Genomic DNA, 17872 nt, shown 5'->3' on the forward strand with positions numbered 1-17872 from the left:
CTACTTCAAAAGTGCTCCACTGCTCTCTGGTTCCATTGTATTTGACAAATGGACAGCCTTGGCAAGAGATGAGAAGAAGGGAGGAGAGTAAGAGTGAGCTCTTTATTCTATTGGCTCCCTTTCTGAAAGGTTACCGTGGGCTAGCTATGTCCTTCAGCTAAGGGAACTGTTCCTCACAACATGGCCAACTCACTCAGAATCTTCTTTTGAGTCTCAGTAACTGCTTCTTTGCCTTGTCCCTTTAAGCCTAGGGCTAATCTACTAGTTCTGAATTACTGCACTAACCTTTATAGGTTCCCTCATGCACATCTTTGGGAAATACTCTTCTTGAATTGTATTTTAGTGTGCCACTTGTATGCAGTTGGGACCATGACTGATAAAATAACACCATCATTACAGCCCAAAATCCGTTGCTTGACATCTTTCCAGGAAACCTTATGTCATAGTGGTTATTTCTGCTCCTCTGAAACAGTAGGCACCAATGACAGGTTCCCTCCCACACAGAGCTCCGCCGATATACTGATATACCCTCTTGAGTCGCAACAGGAATGTGAAGTCAAAAGACCAGTATGATTCACTGAGAAAACCATTCAGAAGGAAGGGCCTCCCCAACCTGAACACCATACAAAGTGACAGGTGTCCTCAAGCACCAAAGATCTTCATTATAGTGCTTATGTACAAGAAATCAACCCAGATATATAATAGCAAACCTACCTCATCAAATATAACATATCTGATCCTTTTCACCCATGCTTGGCGATGAGGAGCTAACAGCAGAATTTCAAGGCAGGCAGGCACTGTAATAAGTACCTAAAAATAATAATATTGTATAAACAAACATTTTTGAGCACTTACTATGTGCAGACATAGTTGTAAGAATATAGAGTTATAACTCCCAAAAGCACCAGCTGATAAGTAGGATACAATATTGCTTTTGATAATGTTTCATTAAAATTGTGATATATGAGTTGGAACTTTATGAAATTGCAATTTATTTTACAGGTCAAAATGGTAAAATACCAGATTTGAAATTTAAATTTTTATTATGAACATTCAAAGTAATAAAAATTAGAGTTAATTGTCATAGGTTTATTTCTTCAAAATCTGACCCTGAAATACAACTGGTTGAAAAACGTTTATAAAGAATCAACAACAATGGAAGTGGGTGAAGCAGGGTAGGGCAGCGAGAGAAGCTAAACTTCAAAACAGACCTGATGACGCCTTGGCCAATGTGCCTCAAACTTCTGGAGTAAATATTAGCTGTCAGAGCAATTCCATATGAAGCCGAAATGGCCTGGTATTTATATCCCTGTCTAGCTCAGTCACAGGATACATACTATGGATGCAGAACTGGGAGGACTGACCGCTTGCATTTGTCTTGACCACACTCCCAAATCATGGCAGCACATCTCCATGTCTACCATACAATGTTCTATAATCATGTTTTCACTTTTTGTTTAGTCTTAATTGTTTATCTATGAGTTCAATAATGAGAAAAACTGTGTATGATTTACTTAGTTTTCTATCCATAATAGGACATTTTTTAAATTACAATGAGTATCCTACTCATCAAGAAAAGTAAGGGAATCCTACTTATCAATAAAAAGTCATTCTGAGTAGGTAATTAATGTTTGTTAATATTTTTATAACATTGGGTTCTTCAGATCATTCTGAATCAAGTTACAAACCAAGATGATGCAATGAACTATAACGGAAATCTGAAATAAAATCTAAGTATCCTAAAAAAAGATTAGTTCTATTTCTCACTCTTTGAATATAACAATATTAACTTTTCTCTAAAGCCATTTCATCTTTTGTAAATTCAAGAAAATTATTTCCATGAGGCCTTGTGAAGATGTTGACTTTCTAGTGAAAAAGTCATATAAGTGCTAGTATATAATTTGATAACAAATGCATGCATGAATTAGCATATCCTACCTGACAGTTTAGGGCATCATGACGATAATCCCTTGTAAAAACACCACATAGAGTTTCACCACTTGGCATATTTTTGGTATAACGATTGTAAACAGTTGCTGCCACTTGATTAACAAGGGCCTGGTTGACAAAGAAAGAGATTTGTTAATCACATAATAAAGTACAGGTAAAACTTCAGAGAATAACAGGAATTGTATTAAAAAAAATATGTCCTGCTATGAATGCTGAAAGCTTAATAACCCCTTTCTTATATTCGTCTTCTCTAAATACACTCACATGCTCTCTGTTAGATCCTTGACGAAGTCTGTGAACCTCACTGATAAACCTCAACCTAAAGTAAGATAGGTGTGAGTCTGCTATAAAAGAAAGGTCAAGTAAGGGATAGTCAAGGTAGCTTTCTGGTTCTTATATCTGAGGACTTCCCCCAGACATCTTAGGTTTGAATATAGATGCCAACAGGTAGAACCATGCTCTGGATCAAGCAGGTAGCCTGGCCAGTGGAATCTGAATGTGTGTAAACCTATAAAACTCTATTTTACATTTTTGCCCCCCCAAAAAAGATAATTTATATAGGTTAAAATGTAAATTTTAAAAAATAAGCATAAAGATACTAAAAGTGAACATTTTCATATATTTTTATATATTTGAGCACACATGGAAAAGCTAAATGAAAATACTGATAGCTCTGTTTATACAAAGATATTAACAATATATTATCATTAGTATGACCACAATATATGACAAATTAGTATGACCGCAAAATGACGAATACAGACATATTCGTTATAATTTAAAGAGAAAGAATATTATACTAATTATACAAAGTTCTGATAATAAAAATACATTCCCTTTCCTCAAAGAAAAAGAAAAATGGGCAAATGCATCCACAAGTGGTTCACGAATAAAGAAATATCAATGCCCCCAAACCATACATAAAGATGCCCAAATCATTAGTATTAACAAAAATGTAAATTTAAATAAGATAAATCTTTTCAGCTATTAGTATGGCAGAAACTTTTTAAATGATAATAAGAACATTGGAAAAGATTAGAGAATGTACACTGCCATATACTGCCAGTTTGGCAATATGTATTGTGTTGACTTACCAATTCCACTTCTAGTCAACTTAATTTTTCTTGATATAGTTTGTTAACTGACAATGAGCACACATTGCTTTCATAACCATGAAAAACAAAAAAAGCTACAAGAAATAATAAAGTGCTAATTTCAAGTAATCATATTAGTCAATATGGTGTGGAGGCTGACAAGTCACTCAACACTACACATTTTCCTAGAAAATAAAATGGAATCTGAATTCATATTAATGTGTAGAATTAAAGTTACCCCAACTAAATTTGTCTTTCTCAATTGTAATCACATTAAAATCAATGAGTTGTGAATGAGGATATGCAAACTTATATTTCCTGCAAATCAAACTTTCTCCAAAATGACAAAAATCATATTTTCTGGTTTTAAGTTCAACATTATGCATTTCTAGGCATAAAAGAAATATGGCAAAACAACCTGGCTTAAGAAATAGGGCAGTCACTAAGGTCCAACAGCAGATTAGATATATCCCATAAACTCTGCAGTGGCAATATTAGGCTCTTAAGTGACTCGACATTGTCCAGCAAAATGTGGGTACTTCTCAAAATTCATGCACAATGTTGAATGACAAGACCACAAAACCAGACTTTTTCCTCACAATAATTCTAAGGAAACTATTATTTGGGCCTCTGAAACTAAAGAGAGAAAGTGCAGGTTAAAAAAATAAGTTAAAACTCCTGAAAACAGGTAAGAGACTGGTGGTTATCAAAGGCATGGGGGGGAGCATAAAATGGTTAAAAGGAACAAACTTTCACGTGTAAGATAAATAAGTTATAGGGATGTCATGTACAGCCTGGGGGCTATCGTTAATACTATATTGCATATTTGAAAGTTGCCAAGAGAGTAAGATCATAACCGTTCTCATCACAAGAAAAAAATTATAATTTTTTGAGGTGATAGATGTTAATTAAACTTTTTGTGGTAATCATTTCACAATATATTCATATGTTGAATCATTATGGTTCTACACCTTAAATAATACAATGTTATATGTCAATTAGATCTCAATAAAACTGAAAAACAAATAATGACATAGATTCACTACATGCCTACATGTATTATTTTAAAAGAGGAGGTTCAAGCATGAAAGGAAATGAAAGTTACTTGAGTGCTACCTTTGTTGGAGCCACATACACAACAACGCCTTCATTGCTCTCCTTCAGCACTTTCTCCATGCAGTAGTAGGAAGCATAGGTTTTGCCTGAGGATGTTGGGGCAACAATCACGGCTGACTCATTATTATCCACAACATCGAGGAGCTCACGCTGCCGGGTTGAGAGTAAGCTTTGTGTCAGTAATGGGAACAGCACGTTACCAACACACAGATATTATGCACTTTTAATATAATTTTCTGAACCTCAAATGGAATGATTGGGAGTTGAAAACACTTGAAGAGAGGCACAGGAAAATCTGAAGAAGTCATGATATTCTCTCAGAAGAGAGAACTCGTAGGCTTTTGAGTACCTGGAGGTGGGTTTGTGTGAAGAATGGAAAGTGAGTGCAAATAAAATATCTTGTTATTGGGAAGATATTTTTTTTAATTATTCGTCATCGATTAAGTGCTGAATGGCTTTGAGAAATTAAGTTCTAAGAAGTAGCCAATATGTATTTTTCCAATGGTGAAAAAGTGGCTGAATAGAAAAAAAAAAGTCAGTGATTCATTATTTTACTACTTACCTTCTAATTCCTATATAGAATAATGCCAGGTACCTACTTCAGAAGGCATGTGGGATCTTCATCCCTTCAGCCTATCCTTTTATTCATCAAAATAATGACTAGTCAAAGAATCATAAGCCTGTATGATGGGAGGTACGTGGAAAAATATTTAATTGCATTTTTGTGGGTAAATGTTCGTGGTTCAGTCTATGCAGAAACTCACCATTTTATTCCAAATTTTATACCCATAAATATTAATTTTACATTTACTTATAGAAGAATAGATTCTATGGTGATAGATGAGGCACATAAATATTTAAATAATTGTCTATACAATTTAAGACACCCAAATTTTTCTGTGAACAATTATATATTTACATATGAAATCCTACTGACACAGGGAATTTTGGAGGCTGATCCATAACAATACAACTGGATGACAGAGAAATTCAAAAATATGCACGTGAAATCATCAGAGTACGTCCAAGGAACTGGTCTGTTTATGAAAAATGAATGAAATGAAAATTTTACTTTCTTTAAGTTGGGAAAAGGGCTCACATTTTACTTTCCTAATGACAAAATAATTTTAAGTAATGTGACTCAGTATTAAGCACTTCATGACAAATATATAGAGCCACAATAATGAGAAGATGCTGAGATCACATCTAATAATAAAATGTAATAATGTTTGTTTCATTCAGTGATTACCTGCCATGTGTCAGGAATAAAACCCTGTACTCTGGGATCTGGATCTTTTCTCTCATCTCGTATCAAAAAATGACCCATGTATTGTAGTTGAAACCGAGCTGGCCCAATGCCAATTGAATATTTTCTCTTTTTCTTCTTTATGTCGTCATCTGCTGCCACCTAAATTATTTTAAAAATCCATTTTGAAAGTGATATTAAATTATAACATCATTTAAATAATTAAAATATTTATTACTGAGCAGAGTTTTTATGAGAAAATCATTTTACCAGGCTTTACATTTTGTAATGGTTATGGAAGAAGTCCTTCACCACCGAATCATTATCTGAACTATGAGTAAATTAGCAGAGATCAAAATTTTCAAATATCCATCATGCTATTTGTAGCTACAATCTGATATATTTAAAGACAATTCACAATCACAATATAGTAGTTAATTTTTTCTTGCTAGAATTAAACACAGGATTTGTTTCAAGAATCTACAGAGATTATGTGGCATTTAATGTTTGTCCAGGAAAGATTTTGTACAAGCTTCCTAATTCTAGATTACTTTAAATTTGGGCAGTTGAATTACTAATGATTATAAACTCAGTGCAAATATTTTCAGGTAAAGAAAATCCAGAAGAGGTGGCTGTACTTGCAAGACACTTTATGCATACCTAATAATTACTGTATTAAAATAGAGCTATTATGAAAACATTACCTCGGTTGGATATAAAGAACTTGCCAACTCGTCAAATCCTAAATATTTAAGGCATCTGGCTATGAGTTGCCGATCTGCCTCTTGTAAAAGTTCTGGGTATTTTTCCATCAAGGAGTGGATCCTTTTCATCATTTGAACAGCTATACTTAAATCTTTTGTGGTTTCACCTTGGCAAAGAATACAATAAAACTGCTATAAAGACCACCAATAATAATAAATGTTTCATTATCCAAGATGAGCCATTCAGGCTATCACTCGGACCTCACTAAATTGACTATCTTACTTAACATTAATGGAGGTTGTGGAATACAAAGTACTAAATAAAATAAAATAAAAGTGCAACTATACACACTTCATCATCTCCATGAATAACTGAGAAGTAGCTGTGTAAGTGTTGGAGAAAAGGAAAAATCTTGTCGTTGATAGAAATAATATCTTTGAAGCTCAAGTTTGTATATGTTCTGGGGAAAAACAAATATTTTCTCCACCTATTATTTTCATGCCTTCTCTACTCAGTTCAAAGAAAAATATTCAGATGACTTTAAATATCTGGTTAAAAACTTAGCAACACTTATTGAGTTCTACTGTTGACCATACATAAGTATTTGGTGTAATCACCGGAGCCTCTCAAATCAAGCAGCCTATTACAACTGCCAGATAAAGACTTTGCTAATTCCTCTCCATTTCTTTATAGTCAAATATATATCCTTTTTATTTCTCCTCGCTGATAATCTTTCCATACTTAGCAAGTTAGGGCTGGTTTTGATTCCACCTGTCTTCCAGTCAACCTATACTTTATCTATTTACCAACTACTACCAAACACTTACTGAACACTGAGGCTACCAAAAAAAAAAAATTAATACAGAATTCTTACTCTCCAGGTGGGTAAGCCGCTATTAATTTTGATCACTCTTAGTAACAGCCAACTTCAAATCCTGATACATCTTGGTTGGGGAGAAATATATACAGTAAGCCAAGTTAATGCTTCTCGCTGTAATAGAATCCACAGTAAAAGGCTGACTACGAGAGCAGACTGAAGTGAGCAGAATGAGAGTGGGGTAAAAAAAAAAGAACCAGGTTACCATGTGTTAAATGGATTCAAATGTGGAGATGCTCAAGACTGACATCAATTAGGTTTGTTTGAAAGGTCAGTTTGGAAGTATGGCACCTGATCATATCACCTGCTATCAATTTACCTGTCTCTATCCAGTCTTACTTCTCCACTATCTTCCTCTCCCTGTCTCTTCTTTTCTACTTTCCATTGCAGAAATTAGAAAGTAGGGTGCATGGAAGCCATGGTAATTTTTGGAAGAACTCACCATGCTGATAAACACGGTGTCAGTTTTAGCCAAATAGAAAATGTTTTCAGATTTCAAAGAGGAATGACAGATTCTCCCTAGGTGCCTCACCATCTTTGCTGGTTCCCTTAACCATTCATACAACTTTGTAAGTAGTTTTTTTTTTTTTTAAAACCTCTCTTTGATTGTGATTTCATTTGAATTTGTTTATGAATGTGCTGAATATTTGCTACTGGCACTCTCGCTGAGATTTTATTGCTCGTTGATAAAATAGAGGTAAGAATACCTAGAGGAATTTTGTAAGGATAAAATCTGATAATGCATTTAAGGCTTCTCCAGTTAATAATAATAATAAGTGACAGCTATCATCATTCCATTTTTTTATTAATTCCCCAATTCATCAAAATGAAAAACAGTCACATACCTTTTCCTTGTCCTCTGCAATGTTCCTTCCACGCTTTCAAGCAGGCAGTTAACCCTACCATTTCAACTCTAAGTTTCACCGAGTTACTTTTACATGATTTCAAAAAATCTTCCAGGTTCTTTATTCCAGAGTTTAAATTCTCTTTCAGTTCCTCCTCAATAGAAAATGACAGAGCATGCCATTTGTTCTCTTCTTTTTGTTCTTCCTTGGCAAGTAATCTCTTCTTATTCTCTCTAGTAATTATTTCTGCCTTAGTCTCCTGCCCAAAAAGGAAAGAAACATCCCATGAATCAAGTTGGAAATATTCCAAGATGATATTTCATGAATGGGACAATATTTTTAAGTGTCTATTGATTATCTTGACCATCATCCCATTCTTGAATGGCATAATTTTAGTTTATATCTTACAATTAAAGCCTCTTTTAATTGAAAACTTATGACAATTCATTTTAATGAGTATAAAAACTCTGTGCAGATAATTTTTCAGTTCTCTGAATGGTCTAGATTATAAATCAGAGAGAAAAGATAACAAAATCAGAAACACCAGGCCACTGTTTTTCAGTTTTTCATTTGTTTGTTCCATGTCTCCATGCACTGTTTCCTGTCACTGCATCTGGAATTGTTTTTCGTCTTCCATTCTTCCATACTCATAATTACCTCTCTATCCCCTACTTACCTTTCAAGATGTTTCTTAGATGAAGCCCTTCCTAACTCTCCTAAGTCTAGGTCATATATTCTTCCTCTGCCCAGGCATCTCTTTATCAAAGCACTCATAACATGTACTGTGGCTGTGGTTTTACTTGTCATACTTCTCCTCTAGATCAATTACCTTAAAACAGGAATGTGTCATAGTTGTCTGTATGTCCCAACCATAAAATATTTAATTCATAATGTTTAATGAGTGAGTGAGGAAATAGAAAGGGAATGAAAGAAAAGAGGAGATAGAAGGAAGAACATAAATACAACTTATTTGCTCTATCCAGATATACATTTCCAATAGACTTAATCACAATATGGGCCCATTTTTACTATACTTTTATCAACATGATTCATTAATCTACAAAGACAAATAAGAACATTGTTGTATTCACAAGAGAATTCTTTCTGACAAACCTTCCACGATTCTGGTTTGTCATGAAATTAATATCTAAACTTTGCCTATAATAAACTCAATTTTAGTTGTCACCACTTTCTCAGTATTTAATGCTAATCAATAACATTGAGCTTTCCCAATGTTTTAATCTTCCAAATGTTTGTGTGCCAATACCATACTGTTTTGATTACTACAATTTTGTAATACAGGTTGAAATCAGGGAGGGTGATGCCTCCAACTTTGTTCTTTTTTCTCACTATTGTTTTGGCTATGCGGGGTCTTTTGTGGTTCCATACATATTTTAGGATTGTTTGTTCTATTTCTGAGAAAAAAATGCTATTGGAGTTTTGATAGGGATTGCATTGACTCTGTAGATAGTATGGACATTTTAACAATATTCTTCCAATCCATAAGCATGGATTATTTTTCCATTTATTTGTTTCTTCTTTTGTTTATTGCATCAATTCTTATAGTTTTCAGTGCACAGGTCTTTCACCACCTTGATTAAGTTTATTTCTCAATATTTTACTCTATTTGATACAATTATAATAGGACTGTTTTCTTACTTTCTCTTTCTGATAGTTCATTATTAGTGTATAGAAATGAAACAGATTTTCATATGTTGATTTGTACCTGTAACTTTACTGAATTTACTGATTGATTCTGTTTTTGGGTGGATTCTTTAGGGTTTTGTACATATAATGTGTCATCTGCAAATAGAGACAATTTTATTTCTTTCTTCCCAATTTGGATGCCTTTTATTTCTTTCCCTTGCTTAACTGCTCTGGCTTGGACTTCCAGTACTATTTTGAATAAGAGTAGCAAGAGTGGGGGAAAAAAAGTGGCAAGAATGGGCCTCCCTGTCTTATTCCTAATCTTAGAAAGCTTTCAGGTTTTCACCTTTATATCTTATAATGACCTTCTTTCTCTCTTATTAGTCTTTTACTTAAAGTCTATTTTTTCTGATATAAGTATAGCTACACCTGCTTTCTTTTGGTTTCTATTTGCATGGAACATCTTTTTCCATGTTTTAATTTTAGTCTGTGTGTGTCCTTAAAGCTGAAGTGTGTCTTGCAGACAGCATATGGTTGGGTCTTTTGTTATTCATTCAGCCACTCTATGACTTTTGATTAAATCAGTCAATTTATATTTAAAGTAGTTATTGACAGGCATAGACTTACAATTTTTTTTTTTTCCCGGCTGATTTTATAATTCCTTTGTTCCTTTCTTCTCTTTGCCTCTTCCTTTGTGATTTGCTAATTTTCTATGCTTAGAAAATTGTTGAATGCTTAGAATTCTTTCTCTTTCTCTTTTGTCTATCTATTATAGGTTTTAGCTTTGTGGTTACCATGAGGCTTATGCAAAACACCTTGTATTTATTTACATTATTACATTGCACATCTGGTGTGGGCCACAAGGAGAATACAGAGATGGTGTCCTCTGCCTTCCTGATGTCTGGGGAGGACTACATTCTATTCCTAGATGTACTCTAAATTAGAAGACTGACCCCCAGACAGCAGTTTTTAAAGTGTGCAAATTGGCTTCTTTCAGGGAATGGGAGATGTGTTTTAGTCTGCTGTCTCTGGCTGAGCCCTGGGGAGATAGCTAGGCCAGTTCAGTGCAAGCCTGTTAAGAAACAGGCTTTGTTAAGAAACAAATTTCTTTGTTTGCTATAGTCTTCTGGGTCTTGTGGAAGAAACTCTCATTGACTTTCAGAGTTAGATGTTTTGAGGGGTCCTTCCCTCAGGTAGAAATCTTAAAAGTTGGGGTGCTAGTTCTTAGGTCCAAACCCTTACCTCCAGAGGGAGAAGGTGGGAGTTGTGAGTTCCTTCCTGATTATATGTCACTATGCCAGAATGGAATTTAGTGCAAGAGTATCTCTCAGCCTCTTCTTCCTGTTTCATTGGGTTTTTTTCCCCTCAATCACTCAATATGTAGGAGTCACTCAGCTAGTTTCTGGATTTCCTTCAGTGGGAATTTTAAAGGGAATAACTAAGCTAGCTATAAACTCAGTGTGTCCATGAGAGAAGGTGAGTTCAGAAACCTCCTATATTGCCACTGTGGACCAGATCTCCCAATGAGCTACATTTTTAATGTTAAGAGCTATATTTTTAATGTGACTTCAACATTTCTAAATCCAAGCCTTTAGTTACTTAATGTCTTTTTTACAAATAAACATATATTTTATTATATAGAGAGAGCCATATATAACTTTTTATATACAGGTTAGAGTTTCTTAGCAAATAAATAAAATAAAAAGTGATCATATATCAAAAACAAAAAGCATAGCATGTAAAGAAACTACCAAAGAGACTGAAAAATATCAAAGTAAGAAAAGACAAAGAAAAGTAAAACATGTTTGTAGAATTTATAGAACCTACATTTACCTTTTTGCTCTTGGGTTCACTGAAATTCTTCTTTGGCTTGATAGCTTGAGTTACAATGACTTTGGAGGAGACTGATTCTAATGAATTTCCATAAAATCGTTGAAAACGATGATACTTTTGAAGAGATTTAAAGAAATAACCATCTCTAGGTTTTTCTGAAAAATAAAAGACTTAAAATGTAACACGACTATATTTCTCACTAATTATTCACACCATCCCACCCACCCATGCACTTTTCTTTTTATTTTGAATAGTAATTTACTCTGTTCACTTTTTTAAAAGAAGGAATCTTAAGTCAGACGAGGTCTTGTCTATAGAATAATCCTTTATCTTTTTTAAAGGATGGACGTGACAAAACACTTTTTCACTGTCTACCGCCCAAAACAAATATCAGGATGCTATAAAGAATTAGAGATTCTGGGCATTACCTCTGTCATGTGCCCTTAAAGTTAAGAAGAGAAAGGCAGATGCAGAGTCAAAAAGATATCCATTTGGTATATTCTGGCTTCTTGCATTACTTGATAGAAAAGTCCTTACTCTAGACCACGGCCACAGAGTCAAGAGCTTAGCAAATGAAAAACCTCACACTATGGTGAAATCCAATGACAGGAAATCCCAACAATCAAGCTGTAACTTACTCCCTTGCCCAAGGAAAACTATAATACTCACTTAAAGGGAGTAATTAAGCTGGTTAATTTTCTACATCTATCTACACATACTAAATCAAACCACTTTGAAGAATGCTAATGGTTAATCTAAAGGAGGCCCTCATATTTTGCAAAATCTTAGTAGTTGTTTACATAGGTAGGCTACGTATTTCATATGAGCATGATTACTATGCAAACTTCTTTCTTCTGAAAGTAAGTTTTGTCAACTTGAAGGAGGGTAGGAGTGATCATAAGGACAGACAATTATGAGATAAAGACAAGGAATGAACCAAGGAGACAAGATCCCTAATTCAAACTCTGTTGATCTACTGTTAGTGATTTCATGAGCCTTTCTGCAGTTCCACCCAACTGGAGCACGAAGGCAGATAAAATGCTGGCACTTGTTACACACACACAGTCAACTGGGTGACACAAAAGCAACAGCAAGTGCTTGAAAGACTATGGCCTCAATATTTTTTATATCAAGGAATACACAGATTTCTTCAACCACTAACTGTCTTTGCTTAAAACAGCTTCTATGTTTTGTGGGGCTAAATGCCATATTTGTGTACTTCCTCCTAAGACATCTGGAGACCTATGTACATATGGCTGCCAGTAAATAAAATGGGAATTTTTCATCACCATCTTTATTGGCATTCATCTAAATACTTTCTAGACTATTCTTATTCAAGAAGTATAATTTGTGGCACATAACATGCTAATACTTCAATAAAATAAAAGGCAGAGAGTGAAATTGATTTTAATTTATTTCACCAGTGTCACAGAGCTCACCATCAAATGCGCATTTTGTCCTGTCATAATCATCACTAAGGGGTCTGTGAGAATGCCAATGTACAAGTTCATCAAATTCCTTATGTTTAACCAGTGAAGTTACAATAGGATCATCACTATGAGAAAAAAAAGAAATATACACATATTTTAAATCACATGCCTTAAATATAACAGCACAGATGACATTCTGTAATAATAGTTTTAAAAATCATATTCCCCTTTCCTCTTTCTGTGATACGATGTGAATGGTTGAATCCAAAGTTTATTAGAGACTTAAGAACCCAGAATGAAGTCCATGTTTCTAATAGTCCCATCAACAACAAATATTCATTAATTAATACATTAATTAAAAATATGCAGCTAGAGTGATTTTACTCTAAGACTAAAACCATGTTGATTTTCACAGTATTAATCAAAGGACATTGTTAAATTTGATATTAAACTCATTATGTGTTACAAAACACGTATTACAACTAATAGACTCTAATCTGTTACATTCAAGGAAACTTTAATAAGTAGTTCTTCCATTCCACACAAGTATTTACTGAGGTACTTTTACCCCATACCTCTGCAGGAAAGGCAAATCTTTCAATATGTCACCAGCAAATTTATCAACCACCTCAGATGACATTGGAATAAAACCCAAACTGGGCATCTTTTCCTTGGAGGTGTCTGTAAACAAGTAAAATATTAAGACAAGGTCAAATGTAAACTTTCATACAGGAATATTATACATTTTTATCTAAAATTTTACTTTAAAAACAATTTTCATTGATCTTATTTATATTTATCAATTCTAGCCCTTCCCATAAAGCTATTTCCCACTTTAAAATATTTTGGAACACAGTAGAGTATAAAGAAATAGACAGCTTTTAAGTAGGTACATGGAAGGTAGGTAGCTAGATAGCATACATACCGTATATATGTCATATATATGGTAGTCAGCTAGTTAAAGCCTTTATTTAGTATCTGATTCATAAGTCTCGGTAAGCTGCCATTTCTCTGCCCCTTTTCCCCTGGTGTTCACTGTTTCTGTTTTCCCAATGCCTTCCTACTATATATAATACAAGCTCTACAACCCTCTGCCTGAGCACTTTTCATTTTACAGCCCACATGGAGCAGTGCTAAGAATTCAATGCCCCAGAGAGAGCCCTTAGCCAAAGACTGAGATTCCCAGTAAAATTTACCTGTAGTTGCCCACAGTGGAAACCTACTAATTAACATGCCCTGCATTTGTTTTCTTCTTTCTGTTCTAATCTGACCACTCCCTTATTTTGTCTTTCTGTGATCAGTAAAACTACTTATACTCAAGAGTGTTTGTCTGGTGGAACTCATCCTGAAAAAAGGAAAGGGGATATATATTCTTTCTTCACATCATGAAAAATATCCTTATATCAATACACCCTAAATTCCCATTAGCTTTTCTCTTCATATTCATTCTAGGATCATTTTCTTTTTCCTGAAATTCGACATACAGAAATGTCTTCAGTGATGTTATGATGATGGATAAATCAGTTTCGTATTTCTGAAAATATCCACATTACTCCTTCATTCTTAAATTATATTTTATTAATTATATATCATGTTACTCTATTCCGACTTCTATCATTGTTATTTAAAAAGTCTATTAGACTTTTTATTCCTTTTGGTAACTCTGGTTCTTTTAAGATATTTATTTTTTATATTCTACAATATTATTCTATTGTGTCTAGTGTATGTATTTGTCTGAGACTGTGTATGTGCATGTGTTTAATTTATTCCACTTGGGATTTATAATACATCCTGAATTTGCAAATTCTTATCTTTCATCAATTCAGGTAAATGCCCAACTATAATCTCTTCAAAATATTGTCTGACTCATATTGGCTCAATCTCTCCTTCTGAATCTCCCAATGAATGAAAAGTTGACTTCTTCATTCTATTCTTATATATATATATATATAATTTTATTGGGGAATATTGGGGAACAGTGTGTTTTTCCAGGATCCATCAGCACCATGTCAAGTCGTTGTTTTCAATCTAGTTGTGGAGGGCACAGCTCATTGGCCCATGTGGGAATCGAACCAGCGAGTTTGGTGTTATGAGCACTGTGCTCTAACCACTTAGCGAACAGGCCAACCTCCTTCATATATTTTAACATGACTTTTATATTTTTTCTTCTCTATTTTTTTTTAATTTTTTTAACCTTTACTGAGATATAATCGACATATAACATTGGGTAAATTTAAAGTATACAACATGTTCACTCTCTATATCTGTAATTCTTTCGATTTATTTCTAGTTCACAAATTCTCTCTTTAGAAATATCCAGTCAGCTTTTTAACTCATCTGTTGATAATATTTTCATTTCTACAAGCTGTTATTTTAAAATGTGAATGATGTTTTTATTTTGTTATTTTCTCATGTTTCAAATCTCATATTTTATTTCTTTAAGGATTTTTAAACACATATATAGTGTATTTTATTTTTGATAATTACAAAATCTGAAGTATTTGAGTTCTATCTAGTTCTTTAGCTTACTGTTTTTCTTAGGGCTTATTTCCTCTGTTGTTTTATAAATTTGTATTTGTACTACTATTTGGCAGAAAATCCTATACAACCATGGTATATGTTATGTTCCTCTACAGAGAATTTGCTAAATTCCTTTGATCACTTAAAATTAATTTTCTGGCTTAGAGTTGTGTTGACCCTACTAACAGAGTAAATTGAAGCCACAGATTATTAAGAGAAGATCTATAACCAGAAATTCTCCGAGTGATATATTTTGTATTACCCAGAGATCAGGCTCTCCTTTCATTTTTGGCCCCTGGGATTTCTCTTCTATTGTTATGAGCTTAGCTATAATTATACAAAAAGATGTTTAATGTCTCTTATCCAGCATTTTAATAGTTTTCTACAAGAGATTTTCACTTGATCTATACTGCCATATAGATGGAAATGGAAGTCACATATACCTGGCTTTTTCAAAAAAATAGTAACAATATTAGTTATAAACAAAAGATATAACTCTTCAAAACTATAATAATAGCATATCACCCTGATGATATGACAATGAAGGTAATTTACTTTTAAATAGCATAGTACCAGAAAATTATACTTGCAGCATTTAGTTAGTGGTACTTTTAAAACATTTTTAGAGAAATGCTGCTTTTATTTCAAATTAATTTAAAGATTTCTTACCTTTGATTGGTAATGGATTCTTTTTAAGAAAATTAAGTTTTGTTGTTCTCAGAGGAAATGGCTTTCCAACATCAAACTCCGTGACCAACTTTGATACAGTATTCCAGAGATGTTCATAATCTTTCATAATGACATTTCCCAAATTCAAATGTAGGCCTATATAATTGTTAAAAATACTAAGTATTAAAAGTCATTCACACATACACAGAAACACATATTTTGACTAAATTCATAGAGCTCTGAAATATGTTTCCAACAGTAAAGTTTTCAGTGAGTTCCGTACTGCACCTGAATGAAAATGGTCACTAGTATTGACTATGAGTTTGTAGATTTAAAATTTTATCTTGTTTACCTATTTGATAACTAAGTATTAAAATTATAATTAACTTAGCTAACGACAACAGATGGTGAATATCTAATTATCATTTAAGGTATTAAAAACTGCCATACAACACACAACTTTACATTCAATAAAACTGAATAAAAACTATGATTTTTCAGAAATGAGAAAATGTGTGGAGGATTGTTAAATTTATATGTAGGCAATTTATTTTAATGCTTGCAATATGAAGAAACCAAATCCTAGAGATCAAAGAAACTTCAACATTGTTCAATCAGTTGTAGTTCTCTTGAAATGTGTTCTGTATTTTACTACTAAAATATAGCAGAAAAGTTATTCTAGAAAATAGCTCAAAGAAAAACAAATAACATTTAATAAATACATAAATCAGCTTCATCTTTCGAAAAAAATAAAATTCTCTAAATATCTAATAATAGTAGGATGATTACATATATTAGAGTAAATGTTACGGAAAAATGTTATGCATATATTTAAATGAAAAGTTCAACTGTTAAATTATCTGGAAATACTAAGCACTCACACACATATTTTTTTCAAAAATATTTGTGGAATAATATTAAGTTAAAAAAGTTTTAAAATACAACATTCACTCTAATCACAAATAAATAAAACTTACATGCATGTGTAAACAAAGATTGGAAATAAAACAATTGCTATGTTATATATTGGAAATACAGGTAAATTATTTTGAAGTTTTAAATTCTTTATATTGTTTTATTGTTTATTTCTGGATAAAAGTATGATTATTGTAATATATTAAGATAGTACCTTGAACATTTTCATTTTCATAGTAAAAGGCAATATTCTTCAACAGAAGCTCATCATTTAAGTCAGAAAGGTGAATTAAATTAAGGTTCCAAAGTTCAGAAATGTTTGTATTACTTAGGATGAAATATTCACACCACTTTTTCTGAAAATTGGAAATAAAACCAAATTATAACAATTTTTATATTAGCAATAAACTATATGATTTTAAATGTGTCTATAATCTTCAGCTTTATCACTTTCCCATATTCTTTCTATTCGAGTTACACTAGATATATCACAGTTCCTTGGTCATACCATCTTCAGGATGATCACACATTCTATTTTATCTCCTAGAATCTAGTTTTTATCCTCTCTCCAACTTACTAACTCCTACTTCAAGACTGGTTACTTCTCTTCATTCCTTAAGAGAAGCCATACAATTCAGACTAAGGAGAGTCTTTCAAATATCAGATTCTAAAGCACCCTATAGTTCCTCCTTCATAGTAATTTTTAAAATTCAGTATCTGTCTTCCCTGCAAAATGTGACTCTATGAAGTTGGTAGGGTGAGATGAGTAAATATATTCTTATATTTTCTGACTGTATCCCCAGTGATTCACACAATGCTTGTGCATTTGATAAATATTTGTGGACTGGCTTTCTATCTAATTGGTTCTAAAACACTTTCCTTTACCATTTAAATATAAATATCAAAATCCTAAAAAAAAAAAAAAGTCAATTGATCCACTAATCTCATTATTGGATATCAGTCTGAGTCAATACCCCCAAATTAAAGGGAAAGGCTTACATTCAAAGAACCTAGAGAATAGCAGC

General features: G+C 33.0%; 1 protein-coding gene across 1 annotated transcript in view; it reads right to left on the minus strand.

Moving 5' to 3' along the window:
* LOC109447280 (putative ATP-dependent RNA helicase DDX60) overlaps window positions 1-17872 on the minus strand; it is an 85385-nt gene that overhangs the window by 42440 nt on the left and 25073 nt on the right. The window contains exons 9-19 of the mRNA XM_019731470.3: window positions 17062-17203; window positions 15933-16088; window positions 13319-13424; window positions 12753-12868; window positions 11308-11468; window positions 7834-8092; window positions 6111-6277; window positions 5410-5568; window positions 4161-4310; window positions 1939-2058; window positions 715-810 (exon numbers count right to left, since the gene is read on the minus strand). Coding sequence (XP_019587029.3) covers window positions 715-810; window positions 1939-2058; window positions 4161-4310; window positions 5410-5568; window positions 6111-6277; window positions 7834-8092; window positions 11308-11468; window positions 12753-12868; window positions 13319-13424; window positions 15933-16088; window positions 17062-17203 — 1632 coding nt within the window. The remainder of the gene's footprint in view (window positions 1-714; window positions 811-1938; window positions 2059-4160; window positions 4311-5409; window positions 5569-6110; window positions 6278-7833; window positions 8093-11307; window positions 11469-12752; window positions 12869-13318; window positions 13425-15932; window positions 16089-17061; window positions 17204-17872) is intronic.

The sequence above is a fragment of the Rhinolophus sinicus genome, chromosome 15 (assembly GCF_057876585.1).
Source record: "Rhinolophus sinicus isolate RSI-liver-muscle chromosome 15, RSI-T2T, whole genome shotgun sequence".
NCBI classification, from domain to species: domain Eukaryota; kingdom Metazoa; phylum Chordata; class Mammalia; order Chiroptera; family Rhinolophidae; genus Rhinolophus; species Rhinolophus sinicus.